Source organism: Perognathus longimembris, chromosome 14 (assembly GCF_023159225.1).
Source record: "Perognathus longimembris pacificus isolate PPM17 chromosome 14, ASM2315922v1, whole genome shotgun sequence".
NCBI lineage: Eukaryota > Metazoa > Chordata > Mammalia > Rodentia > Heteromyidae > Perognathus > Perognathus longimembris.
In genome coordinates, this window is record NC_063174.1 from 23,268,093 (window position 1) to 23,295,982 (window position 27,890).

The window sequence follows — 27,890 nt, forward strand, 5'->3', positions numbered from 1 at the left end:
CATTTGTAGTTATCAATGAAAATGACCACTTGTTGGGGATTCAGCTTGGCTTTGAGGGGGAGAGGGCGGTCCTGAGACGCTGCCTTCCCTCTCACCCTGGGGCAGTGTGGAGGGTAGCCACTCCCACCTTCCGGCTTCAACCGGAAGAGAAGCAAAGCAGCCCCTGCCTCTCGGCTCAGCCATGTGTGCAATGGTGGAGACCCCAGAGACCCGGTCCTTGGGGGCTGTGGTCTCCGCCCATAGAGAAGTTCCGTAACATCACCTGATGTACAGTCCATTAGCCAATCGTTAATATCCAGTTAGCCCCTCTCCTGCGTGTGCCTCTGCGGGTATAACTGTTAGCCCCTCCTTTATTAAACTAAAACGCCCCTGAGGCTTCTCCAGGGAGCCCATGCACCCGTGTCTTCCCTGGCGGGTATGGGGCGCCCTGCGATCACACGCTAACCGAGGCTACACGTGGCCATTGAGAGCGATAAAGGACCACATAGGAAGGGGCGGACAGGCCCAGGACCCCCACGCAGAGGGGAGGTAGAGCAAAGCCCGGCAAATGGCGACCCAATCGTGGGGCAGGATGCCCATGGAAAGCAAGTCCGAAGCTGCCGGTAGCCCTCGGGAAATTGGAGTGAGTTCTCCAGAGTGTGTTGGTACCTCCCTCCGGCTAAGACGATGGGGCAAAATTGATCCGTGTTCCAAGAGACTGGATTGGGCTTTTGGGACACTCGGGCCAAGGGCCGAGGGATTTCTGCAGCCCGCGGGGATGGGCACGCACGCTAGCCCCTGGCGCGCAGCTTTGCGTGTCTCCTCGGGCGGGCAGAGCGCAGCGGTGGTCTGGACCCACAGTGGCTGGCAACCAGCAAGGCAGGTGCCTCAGGGGGTCGCGGCCCCGGCAATGTTTGGGACATGGTGAGCGCGGAGTTTTCTGCTGTCTGCGGCCCACCAGAGCGCGGGCGGCGCAGAGCTTAGCGCACACGGTTTTAGGGTTGGCCCACGCACTCTCTACCTCGCGCCAGCCCCCCCTTCCCGCTTCGGAGGCCTGGCAAGATGGCGGAGGCAAGTGTAGAGCGCCGCTCCGGGCTGCTGGCGCAGAGCCAGGGCTATGAGGGTGGGGGTGGAGGCAGCGAGTGAGAACCCGACCAGGAAAGCAGCGGCAGCGGAGGCGGGAGGCCGGCAGTGCCACGGCGGAGCCCCCGGTGGCCATGGGCGATAGGTTTGGGGTGGCCTCCTCCCGCCCTCACCATGGGTGATGGACGTGCCAAATTCCTGGAGGCCGGCAGCCCTGCGGACGATCTGTGAGAAAGGCGTCGGGCGTCCTGCTGTGAGTCTGCAAATGTTTCTGTTGACTGAGGAGAGGTTTCCTTTTGTTTTTATCAACCACGTGGTTCTATTATGGGCATAATAATACCATTTGCCACTGGAATTCCAGAAAACTTAAATGGCTAATCAAAAAAATTTTTAAAGCGCTCAAAGTTTTTATGCATGATCTGTGTGTCTGTATGTCTGTTGGTAAAACATAAAATCTGGCATCATGGTTTCAAAATTACTTGCTTTTGACTACTATTTTAACTTTAAGTCTTCTGTTAAACTTTCCTTTGCAGCCTATGGGTGGAGTCACAGTGCACCAGACTCCAAGCCAAAAGAAAAAAACCCAGGTTTTAAACCCAAACTGGTCATGTTCTGGTACAAGCAAATGTGTCTAAGAAAAACTCCAAAAAGTTCAAATATGCAGCATGTGGTATAAGTACAATGATGTAAAACCAGTGTGTTATTCTTTATGTCCAGTGTGTTAAAAGTCAAGTGTACATCTAATCCTGGCAATTCTTTGGTATAAATTAAGATTTTACTTTTCCATTTTTCTCTCCTGTGCTCTCATAAACTCTTAAGATCAAGGAATCAGAATCGTTTCATACAAATGTGACTATTAACCTAAATTTTCCTGACCCCAAATTAACATTTTTCTTCCTAGGATACAGGTCCAACATGTGTATTAGCAAAACTTTAACAAATGATTTTTTGGTCAGTTCTCAACAAGTTACAAATGAGTTATTTCTGTTGTTTTCCTCATTGCTCAATTGGACATAGAAAAGGGCTTGTGTCTAAGACTCCTTGGGAACACAGTTCAAAGCCAGCCCAGGCAAAAGAAAATCTCTCTAAAACTCCATCTCCCAATTAACCAGCAAACAGCCAGACTGAGAGCTTGGCTCAAGAGAACCAGCAAAATGCTGAAAGCGGCACCGTGGCTCAAGTGGTAGAGCACTGGCCTCGAGCAGAAGTACTCAGGAACAGTGCTCAGGCCCTGAGTTCAAACTCCATAAATGCGGATGGGAGCATGCCTTCCCAGCAACAAGCGCCTGAGCTCCTGGGACTCAGCCAGTCCAGGAGACAGGGATGTGGAGTGGAGTGAGAGGAGAATGGTGTCATATCCTAAACGGAGTTGCCTTGTATTGCCCTTTCAAAATTAATCAAAGCCAGGAGATCAAAAGAAATAGTACCTGTCCATTTGCCTTTTTTTTTTTCTGCCCGATGTGTGTGTGTGTGTGTGTGTATATATATATATATATATATATATATATATATATATATATATTTTTTTTTTTTTTTGCCTGTGACTGGCTACGCCAAACCAGTTCTTGGTCACTAAACACTTCTTTCAGTCATTCCTCCTTACCTGTTCATTTTACAATTGGGTTTATGCTCCAAATGGAACTTTCCTGGCTTATGCCCAGGGTATGTTCTATGTCATTCATGTTAACTAGCCCTATAAACTTATCAATCTTTTGCCTGACCTTTTCAAAAGTCTCTTTTAACAGAATAACATCTCTTGCTGAGATCACCACCTGGGAACTTGCCGTTCATAGCTGTCACCCTAACACGGACTTGGATCCTGGAGGCCCCAGCCCTAGTAACTTCTGGGAGAACAAGGACCATACTGGATTTCTTCTGCTCTTCCATGGGAAGATGGGAAGCCTGCCTGCATACAACAGGAGTTATCAGCTACTGTGAACTACCAGAGATGCCAGAGATTCAGCCTGCTTTTACCTCACCGCCAGAAGAGGGGGACGATGCCTGCATTATCCTGAGTGGAGCAGAGACAGGTTAAGGACTCCAACTTCTCTGGACTGAGCCAAATGGATGGCCCCCTCACCCCTTTTGTGGAAGGGGCCCCATATATGTCTTATGTCAGCATTTGCCTCATGTCTACATATGGCATATGTTTACAGCATCCCCTGCTAATTGAAAAAACAAAAAAGGGGCAGATGTTGGGGATTCAGCTTGGCTTTGAGGGGGAGAGGGCAGTTCTGAGACGTTGCCTTCCCTCCCACCCTGGGGCAGTGTGGAAAGTAGCCACTCCCACCTTCCGGCTTCAACCGGAAGAGAAGCAAAGCAGCCCCCGCCTCTCCAAAGGCGGAGACCCCAGAGACCTGGTCCTTGGGGGGCTGTGGTCTCCGCCCATAGAGGAAGTTCCGTGACATCACCTGATGGACAGTCCATTAGCCAATCGTTAATATCCAGTTAGCCCCTCTCCTGCGAGCGCCTCTGCGGGTGTAACTGTTAGCCCCTCCTTTATTAAAGCAGAATGCCCCTGAGGCTTCTCCGGGGACCCCATGCACGTGTGTCTTCCTTGGCGGGTATGGGGCGCCCTGTGACCACACGCTAACCGAGGCTACACGTGGCCATTGCTCCCGCGTGAGAGCGATAAAGGACCACACAGGAAGGGGCAGACAGGCCCAGGGCCCCCACGCGGAGGGGAGGTAGAGCAAAGCCCGGCAACCACTTACAAAGAATCAAACTCATCAGTAAAACAACAAAACCCCAACCTATTGACACACACAATAAAACAAAAAACTCAGAATAACTGGAAGAAGCTAGTTGGAGAAGAGAAAAGAGAATATATTAATGAAATTTCAGAGAACGTCAACCAATCTATAGCAACAGACAGCAAGTCAGTGGTTGTTGGTAGCTGAGATCTAAGGAAGGATGGGAATTCTTTTTTGATTTTGTGGTGACTTGACAGGTATAAACATTTACTGAAATTCAAATTGTACACTTTAACTGGGTAGTTGACTATATATGAGTCATATCACAATTGAGTTAATTTTTTTTTTTTTTGGCCAGTCCTGGGGCTTGGACTCAGGGCCTGAGCACTGTCCCTGGCTTCTTTTTGCTCAAGGCTAGCACTCTGCCACTTGAGCCACAGCGCCACTTCTGGCCATTTTCTGTATATGTGGTGCTGGGGAATCGAACCCAGGGCCTCATGTATATGAGGCAGGCACTCTTGCCACTAGGCCATATCCCCATCCCCAAGTTAATTTTTGAAATGATATGAAGAAAAGGAGAGAAGGTCTAAAAATATAGGAAAAAAAATTACAAACGGAAGCATAGCAGAAAGCAGGGGGACCAGGTCTCTAATCTGTCAAAATGTGAAGAAAACAGACAAGACAAACATGTAGTAATGTATGACTTGTAATGCAGACTTTTGAATTACTGGATTGCAACTTTACACATGACAGTTTATAGAGCTTCGGGACATACAATATCTACCAAATGTACCCCCCCCCCAACCACACACACAAAGAGTGATATGAATAAGCCTCCTGCCCCTACTACCTATATTCGCCCCCCTTTAAAAGATTACAATATTTGTTCTTTTCATAGCGATTTGAGATGAAGTTTGTTCAGGCTTCTTGGTAGCAAATCAGAATGGCCAGCATAACTGCTCTTGCCCTTTGGGACCATTATGAAGTAAAAAAGGAGTTATTTAAATACACACTATAGTTGCTGATCTGATACCACCACTGAGCCATTGAGTAGCTAAGGGACAAGGTACATACACTGCATGGATACCCTGACAAAACAATTTGCCACACCAAAGGGGGCATATTTTAAATTAATAATAATAAAAAAACGAGTAATACTTTTGGGGTTTTCTATTTGTATCTTAGGACCAGGCCTGACCACATGTACCTAAAACCTTGGGACGTAAAAGTACAAATGTCTATTGTAATGTTTTTCTCAAATGTACAGAAACAAATATTCACAAGAGAAACATGAAAACTATGAGTCACTTATGAACTTTTTAAAATGGAACGACCTGTATATAATCCTTTTAATACCTGTATAATACTCTACTATGTAAATTTATCATAACTTACTCTTCTTATAATACTGTGCCCATTAAAAATGTGTCCATGAACATCTATTTTCCTACAGTATATTTCTTTTGAATTTATTACATGAAAGGTTATGAAATTTTAAGAAACACCAAAACAGGAACTTGTATATTTTTTTAAATCTTGTGCTTATTTGGACACATTTTTTTTTCTTTTTTTTTTTTTTTTGGCCAGTCCTGGGGCTTGAACTCAGGGTCTGAACACTGTCCCTGGCTTCTTTTTGCTCAAGGCTAGCACTCTGCCACCTGAGCCACAGCGCCCCCTCTGGCCGTTTTCCATATATGTGGTGCTGGGGAATCGAATGGAGAGCTTCATGTGTAGGAGGCAAGCACTCTTGACACTAGGCCATATTCCCAGCCCTATTTGGACACATTTTAATCTTCATTTAATTCCTTCCTTCTCTCTCGGGCTTGTTTCCTCAGTTGGTACTCTACTTGACCCATGCTTCAAATCCTGCTTTTTGCTAGTTAATCTAAAGATGAGGGGCTAGAGGGCTTTTATGACGTGGCTGACTTTGAATCACAATCCTCTGGATCGCAGTCTCTTGAGTAGCTAGGATTACAACCACTAGTGCCTGATTTTAAACTATTTATATTTTTTATATTATTTAAATAGACACCTCTTCAACTAGTAGTGATGTACACCTATCTACTTGTATGTTCTTAGTCATTTGTATTTATTTCCTTCCTTTGTTTAATTTTCTATCAGACTTTTCAATTTGCATATAAGGCAGCAGCCAACTACTACATACTATACTGGATTTCTTTTTTTTTTTTTTTTTGTCATGGGGTTTGAACTCAGGGCTTGGGTACTGTCCCTGAGTACTTTTTCCTCAAAGCAAAAAGATGCCATTAAATTTTTGTTTTGTTTTGTGGTTTATAACTTATTTTCTGAAGGTTGTTTTCTTAAAACTTAAAATCAGAATTAATAGGAAAACTATTCTGAACATGTGTGAGTAGAGACAGATGACTACATGTACTCCTTAGCTATTAATAGTTTGAGAATAAGTCATCTTAAGTATGAAACAGCAGTCATTTTCTCCATAAATTCCTAGACTTTCTTAAAAGTTTCAAAGCACATCTGATCCTCCTCCTCTTCTTTTTTTTTTGCCATAATGGGGATCAAACCAAGGGCTAGCTAAGTTCTCTATTACTGACAGGCTGCATCTCCAGTCTTTGGTGTTCAAGGACAGGTCTCATTCATTAAGTAAGTAGCCTAGGGCAGCTAAACTTGGAATCTTTGTGCCACTCTACTTGTATGTGCCACCACACCAAACCTTTTTCTTCTTCTTTTCTTTTGTTTTTGGTTGGTGGTGGGAATCAACTCAGGGTCTGGGAGCTATCCCTGAGCCTTTTTTGCCCAAGGCTAGCATTGTACCACTTTTGAGCCACAGTGCCATTTCTGGTATTCTGTGGTTAACTGGAGATAAAGTCTTACAGACTTTCTTGCCAAGGCTGGGTTCAAACCATGATCCTCAGATCTCAGCCTCCTGAGTGCTAGGGTTACATGAGTGAGCCACTGGTGCCTGGACATCAAACTGTTTTATCTACTTATTTTAAGTATTATTGTTATCGTTAAGTATTTGTACAAAGGGCTTAAAAATCTCTAAGTCAAGTTATGAGTACATCAAACTATTTTTAGTGTTAAAAATAGCACGGCATACTTAACATCTAGGGTTACACAAGTAAAAATTAGAAATTTCTTCATAAATGGATACAAACCCATTCATCCCCCAATGTAATTTTTGGGGGCTTCATGATCAGTAATTACAATGAATTTACATCAAGAAACTCAGAAGGTATTTCTTTTAGGCCAACTTTATCTAGGGGGGAAAAGAGAAAAGCCGACTAGCACAAGCACTCTCTCTGCTTCCTGGCCTCCATGATATGCAACAGCTCCGCTATGTTCTCCCTACCAGGATGGACTAAGTCCACAGTAAATCTTTCTTTTCTTTAAACCATTTCTCTCAGGTACTTGTCATAGTGACAAAGTCTGACTAACAAACCTAATGATTTATGAACGGGACTTTTATTCTTAGCATTCCCCTCCCTGGCTTTAAACGCCATCTTGGCCACACTGGGAGGAAAGAGGCATTAGAAACTTTCAGGAGGTCATCACTCTCTCATTCATTCATTCATTCATTCATTCATTCATTCTGGTAAGTCATGTACTAGTAAATCATAAAACATTGGAAAGGTACTGAAGGCACAAAGCGAACCGTGCTTGGGCGATGGAGGTGTGCCACTCTGCCGCCCACAGTCTGTCCAGTGGCAGAGGTGAAAGCCAGCAAACGTTTCTGGCATGTTGCCCAGGGCTTGAGAATTACTTCACTACATGATTCATATGTTGAGGCTTTTGTTCCTAAGTCATTTCCTGTCCAGTTCACAGACAAGCTATTGCCATAGTGTAACAATGAATATTGTTAATTCAGTTTCAGTTAGTTATAAGTAGATAAAGTCATTCTTAACTATTTGAGCCCATGAAAACTGCTTGTGTAGTCAATAATAATAACATATTAAAATACATACTTAGGACACCCATGTCCCTACACACATAATCTCAGTAGTGTGGGGCTCCCAGCAACTTGTTTTATTAAAGCTGTATAGGTAATTTTGATTCAACTTCTGATTACTTAATAGTAGCTTAGAGGAGGGGAGGAAATGACATCTTGTTTCTCTAATGCTAGTGAGTTCCATACTGGAACTGAATAGTCATAGGGTGTATATGGCTTTCATTTCATTACACTAACAAATAAAAGTCCCTCATACCATCCATGTAAGATACCTTTTCATTTACCCAACCACTTAGAACTTCTTGATTATACTTTATATCAAGAAGAAATGAAACTTGTGAATTTAGGAATCTCAACCACAAGCGTTAAGACTGAGATTGGAGAATAGTACAGTTTTACACCAAAACACAGATCTACAGGACTATGAGATATAAAAACTTAAAAAATAAGGATCAAAAGCCAATTTGCTGATTTTTTAAAAAGCCAGATCAAGGATGAGCAAACACAGAAAAATGGGAATTCATACATTACTGGTGAAATGATAAATTGGCACATCAACTTCAGAGGACAATTTAAGAATGTGAGGTAAAGCTTATATTCCCTGGGAGAAATCTGATTTCTAGAGAAATTGGTATGTGTCTTGGTATTCAAGACATAGTGTTTATAAAGGTAGCTACTGGAAATAAAACAAAACAAAAAAGACAACTGTAACCCAAAGCATATACTATCTCATTTGTGCTAAGTTTTAAAGCTCAACAAATAAAATCAAGCTAGCATTTATGATAGATAATATACCATACAGAGCAATGTTCTTCAACTTCTTTACCACAGAAAATATACTACATAACAATAACATTTAATTTCTTAAAAATCAATATAGTATCAAGAAGACTAATCTAATCTAGGTGGACTAACTGAAGGACAAAGAAGGGCTCTCAGAAAATCATTTTAGTTTTTACTTTCCTTTTATTTTTATTTAGCTTTTTATACTGGTGTGTACTAATTGTACACAGGGATTTACTCATGATATTTTTAAACACACAATGTACTTTGATTTACCGTCTCTACTTCATCTTTAAAATCTTCCTTCAAAGTGTTGCTGGCTATACAAGGATATGAGCCTGTACATTAATTATTTTCACCCCTTTCCCAAAGCTACATGCACAAAAAGAAGTAGAAGCCTGCAGGGGGGAGGCAAAGAATCAGATAAGCAATGTCAGAAAAAATTTAGACAGAAGCCAGATGGGACAACAGGAAATGGCTCACCATATGGAGACATGTAAGTAGAAGACACCGACAGAGACACCCAACTGACTCACTGGGCCAAACATCATGCATAGTGGTACTACAGAAAACAGAGTCTGCTCAACATCCTCCTCCATTCCAGTTCCATTACTGGATTCCACTAACAGACTGTACTTTTATGATCCTTCAGAAAAAAACTTGAATAGCCCCAGAGATCCAGATATTTGAAAAATTTTATTCAATGCCTGAATACCTCTTACCATTGTCACCCTTTTGGTGACAGCTGATGCCTCCACTACTAAATGTAGGGATCGACAGCAAATGATGACAAGACATTCAAAAAGGCCTCTGGTGTGCATACCCTTGTCATACAATGGAACAATAATCTAGCTACTGCTGTAATAATCTAGCTACTGCTGTGAAAAGATTTTGCAAGGGAAATAATGGTGAGTAAAAAACTGATTTTAGGGAGATAATCTGGGATCTGGAACACTCAATATAATCAGGGGAGGGGGGGCAAAGAAGAGATAAGAAAGGTCAGATAACTTTGAAAAAAACTCATTTTTTGCTAACTGTTTTGTTGAGATTTGTTTTCATTTTTTGTGCTGGTCCTGGGGGCTTGAACTCAGGGCCTAGGTGCTGTCTCGGAGCTTTTGTTTGCTCAGGGCTAGCACTCTACCACTTGAGCCACTATTCCGTATCTGAATTATTTGGTGATTAATTGGAGATAAAAGAGTCTCATGGATGTTCCTGCCTGGCCTCACTTTGAGCTGATATCCTCAGATCTCTATGATTACAGGCATGAGCCATTAGTGACTGGTTTGCTTATGGTTTTTAAGAGGAAAGAAAGAAGACATAGTAATTTAGGAAGCCACCAGTTGTGCCAATACCTAAATTCCAACCTTAAAAGGCTCTAAACAAAAATGTCCAGGTGAGCCTCAATCCTGTGCCTAGACTTTTTTTGGGGTGGGGGTGGGGGTGGTAGGAGGGCTCTGCAAAGAAGATGCATACCTGGTGATCAAGCCCATGAAGAGATGCTCAAAGATACTCCAATGCTCAAGACAGGATCCAGAGCATGTATTCCCATTACTAATGCTCATTAGTCATTATGGTATCACAACTGGAAACATCTACTAAAATGTTTCAAAGACTTAGAACAAATAGAACTCTTTAATATTGTTGAAAAGAAAGTAAAACACTACTGCTATTTTGCAAACATCCTTTTAAAACACACAATTTTATTGTTATTACTAAGGTGTTGTACAGAAGGGTAACCATTTCAGGTAGTGGTACATTTCTCTTTTGGACAATGTCACCCCCTTCCTTCATTTTCCACCAGTTTCTCCCCTTCTGGACCTCCCCACAAGTTGCATAATTCATTTCCCACATAGTATAGAATGAGTACACACTTGTTCACCCTTCCTCCCTCCCTTTCTGCATTCCTTCTTTGCCTAACTCCCCTAAGAAGAAAAAGAAATTTTTAAAAATACATGCACACACACACAAACACCGCCACCATCACCACTACTATAAGTTTCCTGGAATTCAGGAAAACATATCTTTTAAAGTTAAATTTCATCCCAAATCCTTACTTATACCTATTTGTTCTGTGCAAAATTTGTTTCCACAAGAGCTCTGTGCAGATGTCATAAAACTTTATAATGGAGAAAACCCATATGCCCTTTAGCTGGTGAATAAACAAAAAATGGTTTATGTATACAAGGGAACACTACACAGTAAATGAACTGGTATATAAATTAACATGAAGGCCAAAGGGCATCCTATTAAGCTGGAAGATCCTTACAGAAAAGGCTAGCTATTAAATGATTCCATTTATGTGGCTTTTTTTTGTTTGGCAGTCCTGAGGCTTGAACTCAGTTCCTGGGCACTGTCCCTGAGCCTCTTTTGCTCAAGGCCAGTGCTCTACTACTTGAGACACACCACCACTTCGGCTTTTTCTGTTTATGTGGTACTGAGGAATCAAATCCAGGGCTTCATGCATGCTACTCTACTCTTCATTCATGCACTCTACTACTAAGCCATATTCCCACTAAGCCTTTATGTGACACCCCTCCCTCCAAGTCCTGGTGCTTGAACTCAGGACCTGAGCACTGTCCCTGGCTTCTTTTTGCTCAAGGCTAGCACTCTGCCACTTGAGCCACAGCGCCTCTTCTGGCCTTTTCTATATATGTGGTGCTGAGGAATCGAACCCAGGGCTTCATGTATACAAGGCAAGCACTCTTGCCACTAGGCCATATTCCCAGTCCCCCCAATAAGACATTTTTGAAAAGATCAATAGACCCTCTGCCTCCTGGAGGGAGCTCTAGGAGGTATCTTATAAACATTATTTTGGAAATGTGGCTCAAGTAGTCCAAAACTGGCCTAGCAAAATCAAAACCCTGACTTCAAACTTCTGCCCCCCCTCACCAAGCACATACAAAATTAATGCAATGAAACTTCACTTTATCTAAAGTTATGTTTCACTAGTACCATATGTTCCTTTATTTCTACCATATACAGATGATTTTCACAAGGGTAAAACAGGATGAAAAGAAACACAAATGAATTAGTATGTTTACTACTGCATATCCATTACTAACATACAATGCTACCAAGTTCCTAAACCCATAACATTTTTTACAGTAGTTCCACATTAGTTGACAAACTTTGGGAAGAAATTTTTTTTTTTTTTTTGGCCAGTCCTGGGCCTTGGACTCAGGGCCTGAGCACTGTCCCTGGCTTCTTCCCGCTCAAGGCTAGCACTCTGCCTCTTGAACCACAGCGCCGCTTCTGGCCGTTTTCTGTATATGTGGTGCTGGGGAATCGAACCTAGGGCCTCGTGTATCCGAGGCAGGCACTCTTGCCACTAGGCTATATCCCCAGCCCCGGGAAGAAATTTTTTGTTTCCTCAGAATAAAGCTATTTAGTCTAAATATGTGTTAGATAAAAGAAATCAGAATTTTTTTGCTAATAGTGTTTCCTTCACAAATAAAAAGTAAAAAAGCAACTAAATTTCACTTAATCATTTCATAGAGCATTTCTAAGAGTTAAATTTAAAAGGTAATTTTTACTAATAAAAACATTTCAGGCAGTGAAAGTGTGGCTCAAGTCAGTACTGAGTGAAAAAGCAAAAGGAAGCTGGACACTGGTGGCTCACACCTGTAATCCTAGCTACTCAGGAGGCTGAGATCTGAGGATCACAGTTCAAAGCCAGCCCGGGCAGGAAAGTCTGTGAGACTCTTTTCTCCAATTAACCACCAGAAAACCAGGTGGTGCTGTGGCTCAAGTGGTAGAGCGCTAGCCTTGAACTGAAGAGCTCAGGGACAGAGCCCAGGCCCAGAGTTCGAGCCCCACGACCGAAAAAGAAAAAGAAAAAGCTAAGGGAGAGTATAAGGCCCTCAGTTCAAATCCTAGTACTAGCACATGTGCCCCCCACTCACCCTCCCCGCAAAGTTCTTCAGCAAAACTAGACTATTCCCCTTTAAGTAAAATGTACTCTTTCCAGCTTTGCTTCACTGTCCCTTTTCCCTAACTGGCATGTCCTTCCCATGACTGGGAAAGGCTATCAGGTAACAATGTATTTTGCTAAGTGGAAATGTCAACTTTTGTTTATTTTCATTCTGCTGCACATAACATTAAGCAACTGCCACAAGAATGGACCCAGGAGAGTTCAACTAACTGAGCCATGGTGACCAGCACTCAAGTGAATTCACTTTAAACTGAAGAACTATTTGATTACTTGAATATGAATTAACTTAAAATAACAGAAAAAATCATTCCTGGAACAGTCATAAATAGCCATGTCAGTATCCAATTTCCAGTGGTGGAAAGAAAATAATCCATGAGAGCATCTCCTACTTCTTAAACTTGAGTTGGTCAACTTTTCTATAGGCCAGATAGCAAGTATTTTGGATTTGTACCTCTATTCAACTCTGCTGCTGTAATGGAAGAGCAACTAAAGACAACAGCTAAGGAAATGAGTCCGATTGTGTCTAATACAGCTTTATTTGTGAATAGTGCTTTTATTCTTTCGGAGAGTGGAGGATGAGACTGGTACCTGGGTTTGAACTCCAGAGTCTCAAGCTCACTTGGCTTGTGTTGTTGGCTGACATTCTACCATTTTAGCTATGCTTCCAGTCAGGCTTTTTGCTGGTTATTTTGAAGATGAAGCCTCTTGAACTCTTCTGCCTCAGCTAGCATTGAACCTCAATCCAGTATCAGTCTCTTGAGTAGCTAGGATTATAGGTGTGAGCCTCCAGCAACTGGCTAGACAAAAGAATTTGACTCGTATTTTTTACATATACAAAATACTGTGTTTTTTTTTAATCAGTAAAAAATGTAAAAGCTCTTTGAGCAAAAGAGTTCAGGGACAGTGCGCAGGCCCTGAGTTTAAGCCCCACAACCAACAAAAAATAAAAATGTAAAAGCTAGGCCAAGTGTGGTAGTATAAACTTGTAATACCAGCTACTGAGGAGGTAGAGGTGGGTGATCAGTTTGAGGTGGGTGATCAGTTTGAGGTTGGCCAGAGCAAACATGCAAGATCTTATCTAAAGCAGACTAAAATGGGTTACTGGGGTGGGGCTGGAGGTAAAGTGATAGAGCATTTGCCTAGCAAACGTGAAGGCTTGAGTTCAATCCCTAGAGACATCAAAAATCAAACAAAATAAGTAAAAAAAGAAAAGTTTTTAAAAAGCCTTTCATGTTTGTTTGTTTTTGGTGGTAGAGGAGTTTTAATTCACAGCTTTGCTTCTAGGTAGATCCTCCTTCTCTTTCTGCTATCTCTCTTCTTTCTGATTATTTTTGAGATGATATGGTGTTGCTTTTTGCCTAGGCCAGCCTGGATCACAATCCTGCGATTTATATGCTTTCCCCTGTAGCTTAGATGACAGAAGCATATCTACTGAACTTTTTTTTTGGGGGGGAGCAGTGGGGCCTGGGCTGGCCTCAGGCTGCAGTCTTCTTGATCTTCTAAGTAGATGGAGATGATAGGCATACCACAATCTCAGTGATGCTCGTTTACTTATTTAATGACTCAATGTTTAATAATTTTCTCTCTTACTCTTCAGTTAATGGTCTATGGCTATGCTTTATCCTGAGAATACAACAGAAAGAAGTGGTTTTTACATTCTAAACTGGGCATGAGGTGCCAGACTTTGAAGTCAGGCCCCACCACGTGAACCCCATTTTAGAATCGAACCCTGAGCCAATCAGATTTGTACCTGTGTTCTAATCTTGCTTGCACAGCTGATTGTTGTAACCTTGTTCTTTGCCTTTATAAGCCCTGTGTAATCACAGCTCGGGGCTTCCTCCTAACCTCCGCTGTGTCAGTGGGTAGGACGAGGCCCGAGTTGGCAGCTCGTTAAATAAAGCCTTGCCTTGCTTTTGCATTTCGGAGTGTCTGAATCTCGGTGGTCTTCTTGGGGGTGGTCTTGCAACTTGGCACAACAGGCACAGGTAGTGGCTTATGCCTATAATACTAGCTATTATTCAGAAAGCTCAGATATGAGGATGCCTGTTCCAAGTCAGTCCAAGAAGGAAAGTCCAAGAGACTCTTATCTCTAATTAACCACCAAAAAGCCAAAAGTGGAGCTGTGGTTCAAATGGTAGGGTGTTAGCCTTGAACAAAAAAGATCAGACCCTGAGTTCAAGCCCTAAGACTGGGCACAAAAACAAACAAAAATAATAGCTGGGCACTGGTGGCTCACGTGTATAATCCTAGCTGCTCAGGAGGCTGAGTGAGATCTAAGGATCAAAGTTTGAAGCCGGCCAGGCTGAAAAGTGTGGTGGGGCTTGAACTCTAGGCCTGGGCATTGTCCCTCAGCTCTTCAGCTCAAAACTAGTGCTCTACCACTTGAGCCATGGTGCCACTTCCAGTTTTCTGGTGGTTTATTGGAGGTAAGTGTCTCAGGGACTTTCCTGTGCAGGCTGGCTTTGAACTGCAATCTCAGATCTCAGCCTCTCAAGTGGCTAGGATTACAGGTGTGAGCCACCCAGCCATGAAAGTCTAATCTAGCACCAAAAAGCTGGAAGTGGAAGTGGTAGAGCACTAGCCTTAAGCAAAAGAGCTCAGGGTCAGTGCCCAGACCCAGAGTTCAAGCCCAAGGACCAGAATAATAAATAAATGAATGAATAACATATAAAGTGATCCTTCTATTTTTTTTCCCTTATTTATTTATTTATTTATTTTTTGGTCAGGTTTCCAACAGGGACTCAAACTGGTACTGTGGCTGCGTTCGCTCATTGATTACTGGTATGCCAACTAAGCCATCCTTAAAGAGATACTTTTAATGAAAAAAAAAAATCAACATATAAGAACAAACTGGGCTGGGAGTATGGCCTAGTGGCAAGAGTGCTTGCCTCTGTATGCATGAAGCCCTGGGTTCAATTCCCCAGCACCATATATATAGAAAATGGCCAGAAAGTGGAGCTGTGGCTCAAGTGGCAGAGTGCTAGCCTTGAGCAAAAAGAAGCCAGGGACTGTGCTCAGGCCCTGAGTCCAAGTGCCAGGACTGGCAAAAAAAAAAAAACAAAAACAAAAAGAACAAACTAATGTATAGTAGACAAATCTCCAAAATAGAAAGCAGTTACTTGTAGGAGGGGGAAATTCACTATGTATTCTTGATTCTTTTGTATTCATATATATTCATTGGATATATTTCATAATATGTTCATGATTATTTTATATTTTTTTTACTAATTAGTTGTACAAAGAGATTTCAAGTCCATAGGTAAGGTTCTGAGTACAATGCATCTTAATCAATGTCACCTCTCTTTATTGTTCTCTTCCACTTTCCCCCTAACCCTATCCTTAAGTTACGTAGTTCAATTTTTACAGATTGTACATTGAATATAATGACTGAATTTGTTCACTCTTCCTCCTTCCATTATAAATAAAAATATATTACATATTACATTAATATCATTTTAAAACACAATATGGATTAAAAGGCTGGAGTCCTATTTGGAATTAAAACACAAAGTCATTAAATGAATCACCAACTAAGACTATTTTTTAAGAACAAATACAGTAGAAGTATAATGATAGAAGTTCACGCTGTCTCTGATGGTGGATCAGAGAAAGATCAGATGACATCCTGTCATCTGACATAACTAGGTCAGCCAAAAGTAATCCACTGGGCACTTCAGACAATATAAATAGAATGACTACAGGAGTGTTCAAGTTGAACAGGAGTAAGGGAAGACAATACTCAAGTCATTCCCTCAGGAATGTGTTAGGTCTTCACTGAAGGAACTGACCTAATCTTCCCAAATTACTACAAAGAGACTTGCGTGGAGGAAATGCCCTCTGAGAATGTCCTTCCCTTGCCCATAAAAGCAACCAGATCACCAGAAGAAAGGAACAAAGCAAGAAATATGACAATTCTAGACAAGAATCCAACATTTATCTTAAATTAGCATAGGAACTTTAAATATCAAAATCAAAACTTAAAATACTTATACATACAAATACATAGTTTACACCAGCTGGGTACTGGTGGCTCATGCCTGTAATCCTAGCTTCTCAGGAGGGGGAGATCTGAAGATCACAATCTAAAGCCAGCCTGGGCAGGAAAGTTCACATCTCTTATCTTCAATTAACCACTGAAAGCCAAAAGTAGAGTGTAGCCTTGAACAAAAAGCTCAGGGACAGTGCCCAGGCCCTGAGTTCAAGACCCAGTATTAGTCCACAAAAAAAAAAAAAAGATAGGTTACCTCAATTCCTGTCCCTTAGAAACTGCTAAATGCTAGGTACCAGTCAGATGTATATCATACAAGGTAGAGTTTAATAAAGAATTAATCAAAACTTACTGAAGGTCTTACAGATGTCTGACACAGCTTTGAAGACTCTATCAGAGAAGTTCACTTTCACCTTCACATATTTCATGTTGGGAAGCTGCAGGCGAAGCAGTTTGTGCTGTGGGGTGAACTGAAGCTTGGCATCTGCCTGGATGCCATACTTATCCAAGGTCCAATGTGTCTTAAGCAGCCAAGTTCTCTTCTTTTCCCACCACAGAGCATGGTCAGACCAATCTTTTTTTACATCTATAGAAAGAAAACAATATAAAGCAGAACACTTATGAATAGAAAACAAGGTATTTAATATAAACAACACAGAAAACTTAACTAGATACTTAATATAAACAACATATAGCAAATGCAAACTGCTGTGAAAAAACACTGCCTGCCTTAGATAGCAAGTATACACAGTACCTTAGGCTGGATACTCAGGATGGTATACAAATAGAACCCCAGGGTTAGAATAGCAAGGGTTAATGAAGAAGGGGAGTTGGTGGGGTTAGAGCTTAGCTTGAAAGCATTCTGAAACAGGTAGAAAGGCTGTGGTGTGTAAGGTGTAGACATATATTTAGGTGCAGGAGGCTGAGAATCAAAACAATCCCCAACACTGTAGGCGCAGAAAAGCAACCAAGAAAAGAGTGTCCAGCAGCATCTTAAACTGAGAGGCTAAGAGTAAACCATATAGAAGAAACATATCACAAGTAGACTTTAAATTCCCTAGGCATTAAAAAATATTTTCTCATAATATTAGAAAGATACCTGTTTACTGTAGCCCTGTTCACAACAGCCAAATAATGGAATCAGCTGACATGCCCAACAACAGATAAATGGATAAAGGTGTGGTATGATGTGTGTGTGTGTATGTGTGGTATGTACAAATATCAGACAATTGCAAAGAAAATTGAAACCATGTCATTTGCAGGAAAATAGAATTAGAGGACATTATATTGAGTGAGACAAGACAAACAAAAAACAAAACAAGCTCTCACTCATATGTGGAAACTAGACTTAAAAGACATACATATGGATATGTATATTATGTATAGATATATCACACACACACACACACACACACACACACACACACACACACACACGAAGAAACAGAACACAAATCTAACCAAAGGACAACTTAGAAGGGCACAAAGAAGATAGAAGTGAATAACTTTTAAAACACATCCAAGTAAGTAGGAAATTCAAAGGGAATACCAAATTTGAGAGACACAGGGTAAAAAAAAAGAGAGAGAGAAATAACTACAAAAGCAATACTTGCAAAACTGTTTGGTGTAAGTGAACTGAACACCTGGGGGGGGGGGGCGGGGAGGGAAAGGGGGGGAGGGAGGGGGGCATGAGGGACAAGGTAACAAACAGTACAAGAAATGTATCCAATGCCTAACGTATGAAACTGTAACCTCTCTGTACATCAGTTTGATAATAAAAATTTGAAAAAAAAAAAAAACCACATCCAAGTATATATAAAAACAACACGAAGAACCTCAATGAGGTGTTGTTCAATAAGGGGCTGAGAGAGCAGAAAAGAGAAACACTCTGAGGAGCAGGGGTACTAGAGGGAGCAGCCTGGACTAACAAGGAGGATGAAAGAGGACAAATATGGTTGAAGTAGACTGCAGCTATGGAAATAAAAAAGTGAAACCTGTTGAAATGGTTTAGGCAAGGGGAAATAAGGGAAAGAACAATGATAAAAGGATTAAGATTTTAATAAACTGTAAATATGGGTGGAAATTAACAATAAAATACTCCCTGGTATAACTAATATATGATGATGATGATGATGATAACAATAATAATAATAGTAATTATTATTATTATAAGCTGGACTCTGGTGGCTCACACCTATAATCCTTTCAAGAGGCTGAGATCTAAGGATGATGGCTGGAAGATAGCCTGGACAGGAATAAGTCCTTGTGAGTCTCTTATCTCCAATTAATCATTCAAAAAAACTGGAAGTGGAGCTGTGGCTCAAAGTGGCAGAGCACAGCCTTGAGCAAAAGGAGCTTAAGGACAGTGCCTAGGCCCTGAGTTCAAGCCCCACAACCAACAAAAACTAAATAAAAAAATTATAATAATCAACAAGTACTTTAATGGGAAACATAATCACTTGTGATTATAACACCATACTGAAATTTCATTATTTGTGCCTAAGTCTGGCTACATTACTTTCTTCCCCATACTTCATCCAGTCACATATGCAAATTCTAGTATCAACATCACCATTAAGTAAACTACTTAATTTTCTGGAGACTGAGAGGGAGGGATAGAACAGTAATAGTAATAAAAGCCAATCTTAGCTGGACTCCAGTGGCTCACTGTAATCCTAGCTACTTAAAAAACCTGAGATCTGAGGATCATGGTTCGAAGCTAACCAGGGCAGGAAAGTCCATGAAACTCTGACCTCCAACTAATCACAGAAAAGACAGAAGTGGTGCTGTGGCTCAAACTGTAGAGTGCTAGCCTAAAGCAAAAGGAGCTTAGCTTAGGGACAGTGCCTAGGCCCAGCATTTAAGCCCCAAGACACGCCCCCCCCCAACCAAAAAAAAAAAAAAAAAGTCCATGTGAGCTGGGTGCTAGTGGCTCCTAGTATTCATGAGGCTGAGATCTGAGTATCTGGGTTTGAAACCAGTTTGGTCAGGAAAGTCTGTGAGACCCTTATCTCTAATGAACCACCAAAAAGCTGGAAATGGAGCTGAGGTACAGTGATAGAGAACTAGCCTTGAATGAAAAAGCTAAAGGACAGCACCAGGCTTTAAGTTAAAGCTCTAACACTGGCATGTGTGCACATGTTTGCGCTCACATACACATAACACACATGTCAGTTTGAGTCCCCAAGTACTAAGTTTTATCATTTGGGTTCCCCCAAAGGGCAACACTGAGATGAAAACTTGAGTACCAGTAGCTTATCTGGAGGGCAAACAGTTACCAGAAAGCACATGTGAAACACTGGAGTGAGGCCCTGGAGATAGAAAGGAAACTAAGGGTTCACTCATTGCTGTAGACAAATGGATCTGGTCCTGAGGAATCAGGCAGAGTATGTCTCAGTACTGACCCACAAAGCAAAGTGAAGACAAGTTAAAGGTTGCTCTTGGGGCTATTCAACTGCTTGCTCTCCCTCTGGCACAGAGACTCAGGCAATGAGACACAGCAAGCTCAGAAATCCCCACCCAGTGAGGACAAGAATCTGTTACACATTAGGAATCTGCCTCCCACAACCATGGGGTGGGGCTCAGCAGCAGGCCTGGAAGAAGTGCTGCCGCTTTTATAGCAGTAGCAAGGCAGAAACAATGTTGTAAAGTCACAAGGGACATGGGCATACACACTCAAACCATGTGGTCAGTCCAGGAAGAGATCTTAAAACGAAAGGCAAAAACCTAACTCTGATAAGGAGATCTGTGACGTAAGTTACAGATACATTTTGGAAAAGAAGCAACTTGCTGCCAACCAGAAAGTTATAGCCTGCATTCTGAAAGGCCTGAAGGTCTAAATTACGCTCCCCACATCAAAACTGTAAGTCATTACAGTAAGTTAAGGGGTGACAAACTACAAATGGCCCAAGAACCAGAACTGCCTTCTGCCTAAGGGTGGTTTTCCTATTTTTAAATGGTTGTAAAATTCAAATTTGTGCCCATAAATGATGAATTTTATGAAGTATCTGTCCAGATAGATACTGGCTATGATTGCTTCCTTGGATGTAAGACAACACAGACCTGTTCCTAATGGAGGCTTTGTGACCCTCGCAGAGTTTTACATAAAACTTTTCCTGTTAATAGCAATGCCCTTCTAGACATACTCAGATAGGGGTATTATAACATCGCAACTTTGAACTGTGACTTTATAAACACAAACTTCCCTGATGTCCATCTTTGTCCTAGTCCCCACCTCACATCAAATGTGTAATGTGCCCAGGTCTTAGCAAGGCTTGTGGGAGGCATATCTCACACAACAGAGGAAAACTCAGCATGTTTCTGAATCACAGAAGGATCTGGGGCTGGAAATATGGCCTAGTGGTAAAGTGCTCGCCTCATATACAAGAAGCCCTGGGTTTGATTCCTCACTACCACATATATAGAAAAAGCCGGAAGTGACGCTGTGGCTCAAGTGGTAGAGTGCTAGCCTTGAACAAAAAGAAGCAGGGACAGTGCTCAGGCCCTGGGACTGGCAAAAAACAAAACAAAACAACAACAAAATAAACAAAAACAAAAGGATCTTTCCCTTTAAAGCTGACTCTTCTCATTCATTCTACCTCCGTTTTTCATCAAAGGAGCAGTGAGCGTACCTATATCCACCAAGAATAAACTAGACAAGAGGGTACACGACCCAAAGATTATGTACCAGGTGATGTGGTGGTATTTACCACAGAAGGACTGACTGGCAACACCACTAAGATAGCAAAAAACACAGGGTTACCAGCAAAGGGAAGAAATTACACCAAATAGGACAATAGATGAAGAAAATCATAAGTATATCTTCTAATGTCATGAGACAGAAACAGAAAAAATAGGCATTCTGGCAGCAAAGCAGAGGATGTGTCGGGGGGAGTTTCTGACGTTAAACAGTAGATGTTTTGGTGGCATTCTTTAAGATTCAACACACTACCAACCCAGTCAGCACTCCTTATAATTACTACCATAGAATATTAGCATTAGACTAATGTATCTGTTACACTATGTGATGGAGGCACTGTTCCAAGGCTACAGATAAGATTTCAACATCTTTGAAGGTTCACAGGACTAGTATACAGGTGGTAGAGAGATCAGGAGGAGATAGCATCATCAGAGAGCAAGGAGGGATTGGGGCAGTAAGTTGTTGACATTTTGTAAGAGTATGAGATAAGCCACCAGGGCAGAGATTTTTTTCAGGCTGATTGGCATTAGAATTATGTAAGCCCATTAAAAAAATACTTATGTTTGGAAACATCTCCAAACTGTGGCTATTTTGGTTTGCTGCCTATATTATTTGGTTTTTTTCTGGAAGGGAGATAGGCTGGCCATCTCCTATTCCTGCTGATACTTAAACTACATGAGTCAGAATCTCTGGGCATGGGTCTGGAATTGGGCTTTAAGCAGGGGTGACTTGTGTTTCAAAATCACCACTGAAGACCACTCCAGTGAATCACACCTGTAATCCAAGCTGGATGGAAGGCTTGGACTAGAAGTCAGCTGGGGCAGAAAAGTCCTTGGGGCTCGATCTCCAAAGTAACCAATGAAAAGCTGGGACACAGGTATGGCTCAAGTGGTAGAGCTCCTGCCAGCAAAGCAAGCCAGTAGAGCCCTGAGTTCAAAACCCAGTCCCAGAAAAAGAAAACCATCAAGGGTAACTTTGAAATGTGGCAACAGAGAGTGCAAGAATAAATGTGAAACTAGGAACAATGCCCACTTGAAACACAATGACTGCACAAAGAGGAAGTATAAAGAAGAATACAGACAGCTTTTCCTATAATGAGGCGCAAAAGAATGGATAGCACATGGACTGAAAGGAGATGGCAGATTCAAGGAATATTTTAAGTTTAATTCTTTTGTCAAAGGGAAAGCTCCTCCAACATTAACAGACAATGAAATGATCCCATAAAGCTCAAAACACACAACAAATCCCACAAGTGGCTTTCCTTAGGATACTCTAGACTATATTTCATTCAATCCATTGGTAGCAAAAAAAAACTGAGAAAAGTGATCATATACCAATGGAGAAGCAACTGCATAGGTAAATTTTAAGAGCCAACTGTCAATCAAAAAACTATTTAACTGCACACCACTACTTGTAGGAAGGTGGAAGGATGGCTCAATACAAGAGTTCTCCCCCCCCCCACCCCCTCCCCCACCCCATCCCCACCCCGGGCTGGCCTTGGGGCTTGAAGTTGTTCCTGAGCTTTTTTTTTTTTTAAACACTGAAGTCCAGAGCTCTTCCATTTGAGCCACAACTCTACTTCCAGCTTTTTGGAGATAAGAGTCTCATGGACTAAGCAGGCTTTGAACCTCGATCCTCAGATCTTTAGAGCCTCAGATCCTGAGTTGCTAGGATTACAGGTGCGAGCCACTGGTGCCTGGCAATGCAAGAGTTCATTAAAGGACTTAAGTTGTCTCACATTTTACAGTATAACTTTTCGCTACTGGCACAAATTAAATTATAGGTACAGAAAGATTTCTGATATCAACACATACTTAAGTATTTCTTTACTTAAAAGACTGAGTAGGAGCAATTTAAAACATTATAAGATGACTTTAAAAAAAAGTGGATTCCACAAGTAAATAAAAATAAGACTGGTATCTCAAACTTAATGTATCTACAACTTAACTCAATTTCCCTGCCCTGACTGCTACTGAACAGCACAAAATAGTAACCCAGCTCAGGAACCCAGGTCATGGATTTTCCCCACTTTTATCAACAAGCCTTCTCCATCCCACTTCCACTATTCTCATCAGCCTCCTTCAGCATCAGCCTTCCTCATACCACCAGCCTCTGTACTGACCATGGCAACAGCTTACTTAACTGCCTTGGTTCCACAACACTGACACCCAACAGTTGGGTGGCCTGTTGGGGACACCCAACAGTCAGAATGACCTAGCCTAGTCAGCACTTTTATGCCATTTCCTTCAAAGGCCAAATCCTTTTCAACAGCTTCCAAGTACATTTAAAACAAAGCCAAATGCCTCATCATGGCATATGGAGGCTCATGACAGGGCCTGTCTACTCCAAGCTCATTCTGTGCTACTGCGACTCTGCTCCAGACACACTGGATCCTCAATAAATAAGTTCTTCTCTGCCTGAGTGCCCTTGTACATCCTATTCCACTCCATCTTTCATATTCTTAAAAAAAAAATTTGCTAGTCCTGTATCTTGAGCTCAGGGCCTTAGGCTCTGTCCTTGAGCTTTCTTGCTCAAGGCTAGCAGTCTACCACTTAAGCCACGGCTGTTTCTGGCTTTTCTGGTGTTTAGTTGGAGATATGAGTCTCACAAGCTTTCCTGCCCAGACGGGCTTGGAACCATGATTCTCAGATCTCAGCCTCCTGAGTAGCTAGGATTCCAGGCATGAGCCACGGGTGCCCAGACTCCATCGTGCATATGCTTAGAGAAGTTATTCTTAATTTGTGTAAGCTTTCCATCACTGCAATAAAATAACTGAGACATCAACTTGTAAGGATAAAAGGGTTGTTTTGGTTTGTGATTTTGAAGCTGTCAGCCTATGGTCTTTTGGCACTGTTTTTGGCAGGAATTCCAGTGAAACTCTTATATACAACTAACCATCAGAAAAACAAAAGTGGCACTGTGGCTCAAAGTGGCAGAGTGCTAGCCTTAAGCAAAAGAGGTCAGGGACAATGCCTAGGCCCTGCGATCAAGCCCCATGTCTGACCTAAAAAAAAAAATGATACTGTGGTAGATGTATAGCTGAAATATTATACAGTCATACAATGGATCATAGAGTTGGAGGATATAGTGAATGTGACCAAACAAGCTATTTTATGTTTTCTCTCACTTGTGGAAGCTACACCTAAAAGACATATATTCCTGTGTGTGGGTGTGTCTGCATTCCTAATTATATAAATGGGTAAACACAGAATATGAATCTAAGGGACTACTAAGAAAAAGGGAAAAAGGAAGTGAGCAATTTTGAGATACACTGAAACTATATGCAAAAACAGCATAAAGAGCCTCAATGAGAGTTGTTCATCGAGAGGATGTTGAGGGAGAGAAGCAGGCTCTGTTGGGGGTGGGGAGGTACTGAGAGGGGGCTGTGCTAATCAGGATGAAAGAAGATGGATGTCGTCAAAATACATTGTTGGTAAGTAAGAAAATGAAACCTCTTGAAATTGTGTTAGTAATGTGGGCAGGGGAGAAGGCGGGCCACGGAGTGATTGGGGGCTTGACTGGAATACATTATATACGTGCATGAAACAAAAAGAAAACCTCCCTTGGTGGAAAAGTCTGAGAGACTTCATCTCCAAAGTGACCAGCAAAATGCGAGCCAGAGACGTGGCTCAGGTGGTAGAGTGGTAGCTAAATGAGCAGAAGGTTCTGAGTTCGACCTTCTCCCCACCAATAATGATAGTAATAAGACAGTAACTATCCTGTAGACACAGGAACTCTCCATGAGACTGCTGTACAAACACTATTCATGAAGAGAATGAAATAAAATCAGTATGAGGGTCTGGCAGCAGGAACTTTACTGTTCTGGGGAGCAAAGCCTGACCTTAGGCAGCAGCTGGAAGGGAAGGCAACAAACAGGACAACCATGGCTCAGTTAGAATCATGGGTCTCAATGACACTTAGTGCACCTGGACAGCTGGAAGGGAAATAGCCAAGCTGATAATTAATTGGGTAATCGCAGCACTATAATTCACTTAGTAAAAGTAAGTACTTTTATAAGACCTGTTTTACAATGTTTATAATGAGAGAAACAAAATTCTAAAAGTTGGCCAAATATAATAAAAGATTTCAATCCAGATCCATTCACTCATCCATTAACCAAGATACAGTTGTTTTAAAGAAAAAAAAAAAAGCTGTGTGCTAAGAATGTGGCTCAGTGGTAGAGTGCTTGCCTAGCAGGCATTAAAGCCCTGGGTTCAATTCCTCCGTACCACATAAACAGAAAAGGCCAGAAGTGGTGCTGTGGCTTAAGTGGTAAAATGCTATGCTAGCCTTGAGCAAAAAGAAGCTCAAGGACAGTGCCCAGGACCTGAGTTCAAGCCCCAGGACTGAGGGGGGGAGGGAGAGGGAGAGGGGGGAATGAAAAGGGGAGAGAGGGAGAGCGAAAGGAGAGGGAGAGGGAGGGTGGGGGAGAAAGGGAGAGGGGGAGAGGGAGAAGGAAGAGGGGGAGGAGGAGAGAGAGGGAGAGAGGAAGAGAGGGAGAGAGAGGGAGGGGAGAGAGGAGAGAGGGGAGAGAGAGAGAGAGAGAGAGAGAGAGAGAGAGAGAGAACACATGCACACATGAAGGGATATGTTGAATTTGAGGACAAAAAGACTAATTAATAGCAAGAAGCCAGTCATGGTGGCACATGCCCATAATTTCAGCTACTCAGGAGAGGCAGAAGTTGGTTGGATTGTGGTGCAAAGCCTCCTTCTAAACAAACAAGCCGGAATGATTGTAAATACCTGTCATCCTAGACACAGGGCAAGATGAGCTCTGTCTAGAGGTGAGGGGCTAAAACTAAAAAAGGGCTAGAGTGTGCTCAAGTGAAAGACTGCCTGCCTAGTAAGCAGGAGACCTTGAGTTCAAAATCACCAATACCTCCAAATAAATAAATTCAAATACAGCCCGCTTTCTCCTAGTAACTTAAGATATAGAACAAGCCTCTCTTGTGCTTTGACCTAAGAAAAGTTTTATATTCTTTTTATTAAGTTTGGATCGGTGTCTATTCTGAGTCAATGTCTTAAATATTTCTGGTTGCTCCTTTAATGTGTGGAGTTTCTCCTGGTGTCAATTCCTTTGGGGCATCTTCCTCCTATTTGTCACACCACCTTCCTCTCTTAGTAAGTTTGTCTTCACTAAACTCCTTTGGTTGCATGCATATCTAGAGTACCACAAACACAGGATGCACTATTTCTTCTGTGGCTCCATTTACAAATAATTTGCATCTCATTACTACATTCATTATTTTTCTTTATTGTGCTTTTTTTCTTTCAGTCAGTCATGGGGCTTGAACGCAGGGCCTGGGCACTGTTCCTTAGCTCTTCCTAGACCTAGTGCTCTACCACTTTGAGCCACAGCACCACTTCTGGTTTGAGTGGTTAATTAGAGATGAGAGTCTCAAAGGGACTTCTCTGCCCAAGCTGGCTTCAAATCACGATCTTCAGATCTCAGTCTCCTGAGTAGCAAGGATTACAGGCGTGACCCACTTGTGCCTGGCCGTCTCTTTTATCTGTATGGGTCCATTGTCTCTTCTAGCTATCCATTTTTATAACATACCACATGGGTTTGTCACTGGGAGATAAGGAGGAAAGGCAAGCACACACTATGCTGAATGTAAACTGTGTAACAGATATACAGTTGTGAATCACAGACAAGTATGCAGTAGCCAATCCAGATGGCACACAATGACCAAACACAGACTGACTCTAAGGTGCATAACATGACTTCTCAAGGATCCCATACAGATGAGTTATACCCTGACTGGAGGAATGAAACTATCAACAAAGTTTGTACTTTACACAATTAAAGTAGGAGTAGTTAAAATGGGAACCATGTTGTTAGACAACTAGTGTTATTTAAGTGGTAACTGAAATATGACTACTGACTGCAAAAAGCAGTGATTTAAGAATCTGTGTTTCAAGAATGTTTTAAATCTATTAGCAGAAGCTACAATTTACATATCAAATTGCCAAAAAATTTCAGCTAAAGTAGCACATTCAATTAATCTAAGGAAAGTATTATTTTACAGTAAGGCTTCAATGGCTAACATTGTAGACAGTGTCCAATTATGAAAACCCTTTAGAAACTGCTATAGTTGAATGTTTATATCCACTCAAATTCATATGCTGAAACCCTAGTCCTCACCGTGAGGGTGTGAGCAGACCAGGCTTCTGGGAGACAACCAAGTCAGAAGTCCAGCATCCTTCCATCTTCTCTTCTCTTCCTTCTATATTTATTTTGGCAGTACTGGGAGTTGAACTTGCACCCTTGCATTTGCTAAAATGGTACCCTACCACTCAAGCCACACCTCCAGCATTTTAGTTATTTTTGAGATGGGGTCTCAAGACAGCCTGAAACGTACTTCTACTTACACCTGTTATACAGATAGAAGACAGGCATTTGCTATGATAACTGTTTGCCCAGCTGGTTCAAACTGCAATCCTGCCAATCTTCACCTAAGTAGCTAGGATTATAGGAGTAAGCCACCACACTCTGTTTGGATTTGTCTTTTAAAGGATACCTATGTTCAAAAGATTAAGTAATTTAGTATGGCTTTGACATTTTAAACTTCTCTCAGAAAACACTAACAAATACTGATTGCCTTCAGATCTGAGCTTATAAGCAATTTTCCTTCAGAAAGTTCTACATACCAGGTCAAGTACTCCAGTATGTATTTCCTTAACTATTTCAATTATCAGAATACTCACCACATTATAGCAATTACTATCGAAAACTGATTTTTTTAACTAAGATTTTAAGTGGACCGAAGGTAAGAAATGGTTTGTTTGTTCACTCCACATTTTCTTAC

General features: G+C 41.7%; 1 protein-coding gene, 1 long non-coding RNA gene and 1 pseudogene across 3 annotated transcripts in view; 1 reads left to right on the forward strand and 2 right to left on the reverse strand.

The window, feature by feature from the left end:
* Positions 1-27,890, reverse strand: part of Fermt2 (FERM domain containing kindlin 2) — a 69,719-nt gene that overhangs the window by 27,348 nt on the left and 14,481 nt on the right. For both annotated transcript variants that reach the window (XM_048362985.1, XM_048362986.1), the window contains exon 3: positions 16,735-16,968. In XM_048362985.1, the coding sequence (XP_048218942.1) occupies positions 16,735-16,968 (234 nt within the window). The remainder of the gene's footprint in view (positions 1-16,734; positions 16,969-27,890) is intronic.
* LOC125363668 lies at positions 518-26,405 on the forward strand. Its single transcript, XR_007213268.1, has 4 exons — positions 518-528; positions 3,454-3,458; positions 10,840-10,843; positions 25,666-26,405. It is a non-coding gene; the product is annotated as an uncharacterized LOC125363668 (long non-coding RNA).
* On the reverse strand, positions 20,621-20,719 carry LOC125363711 (annotated as a pseudogene).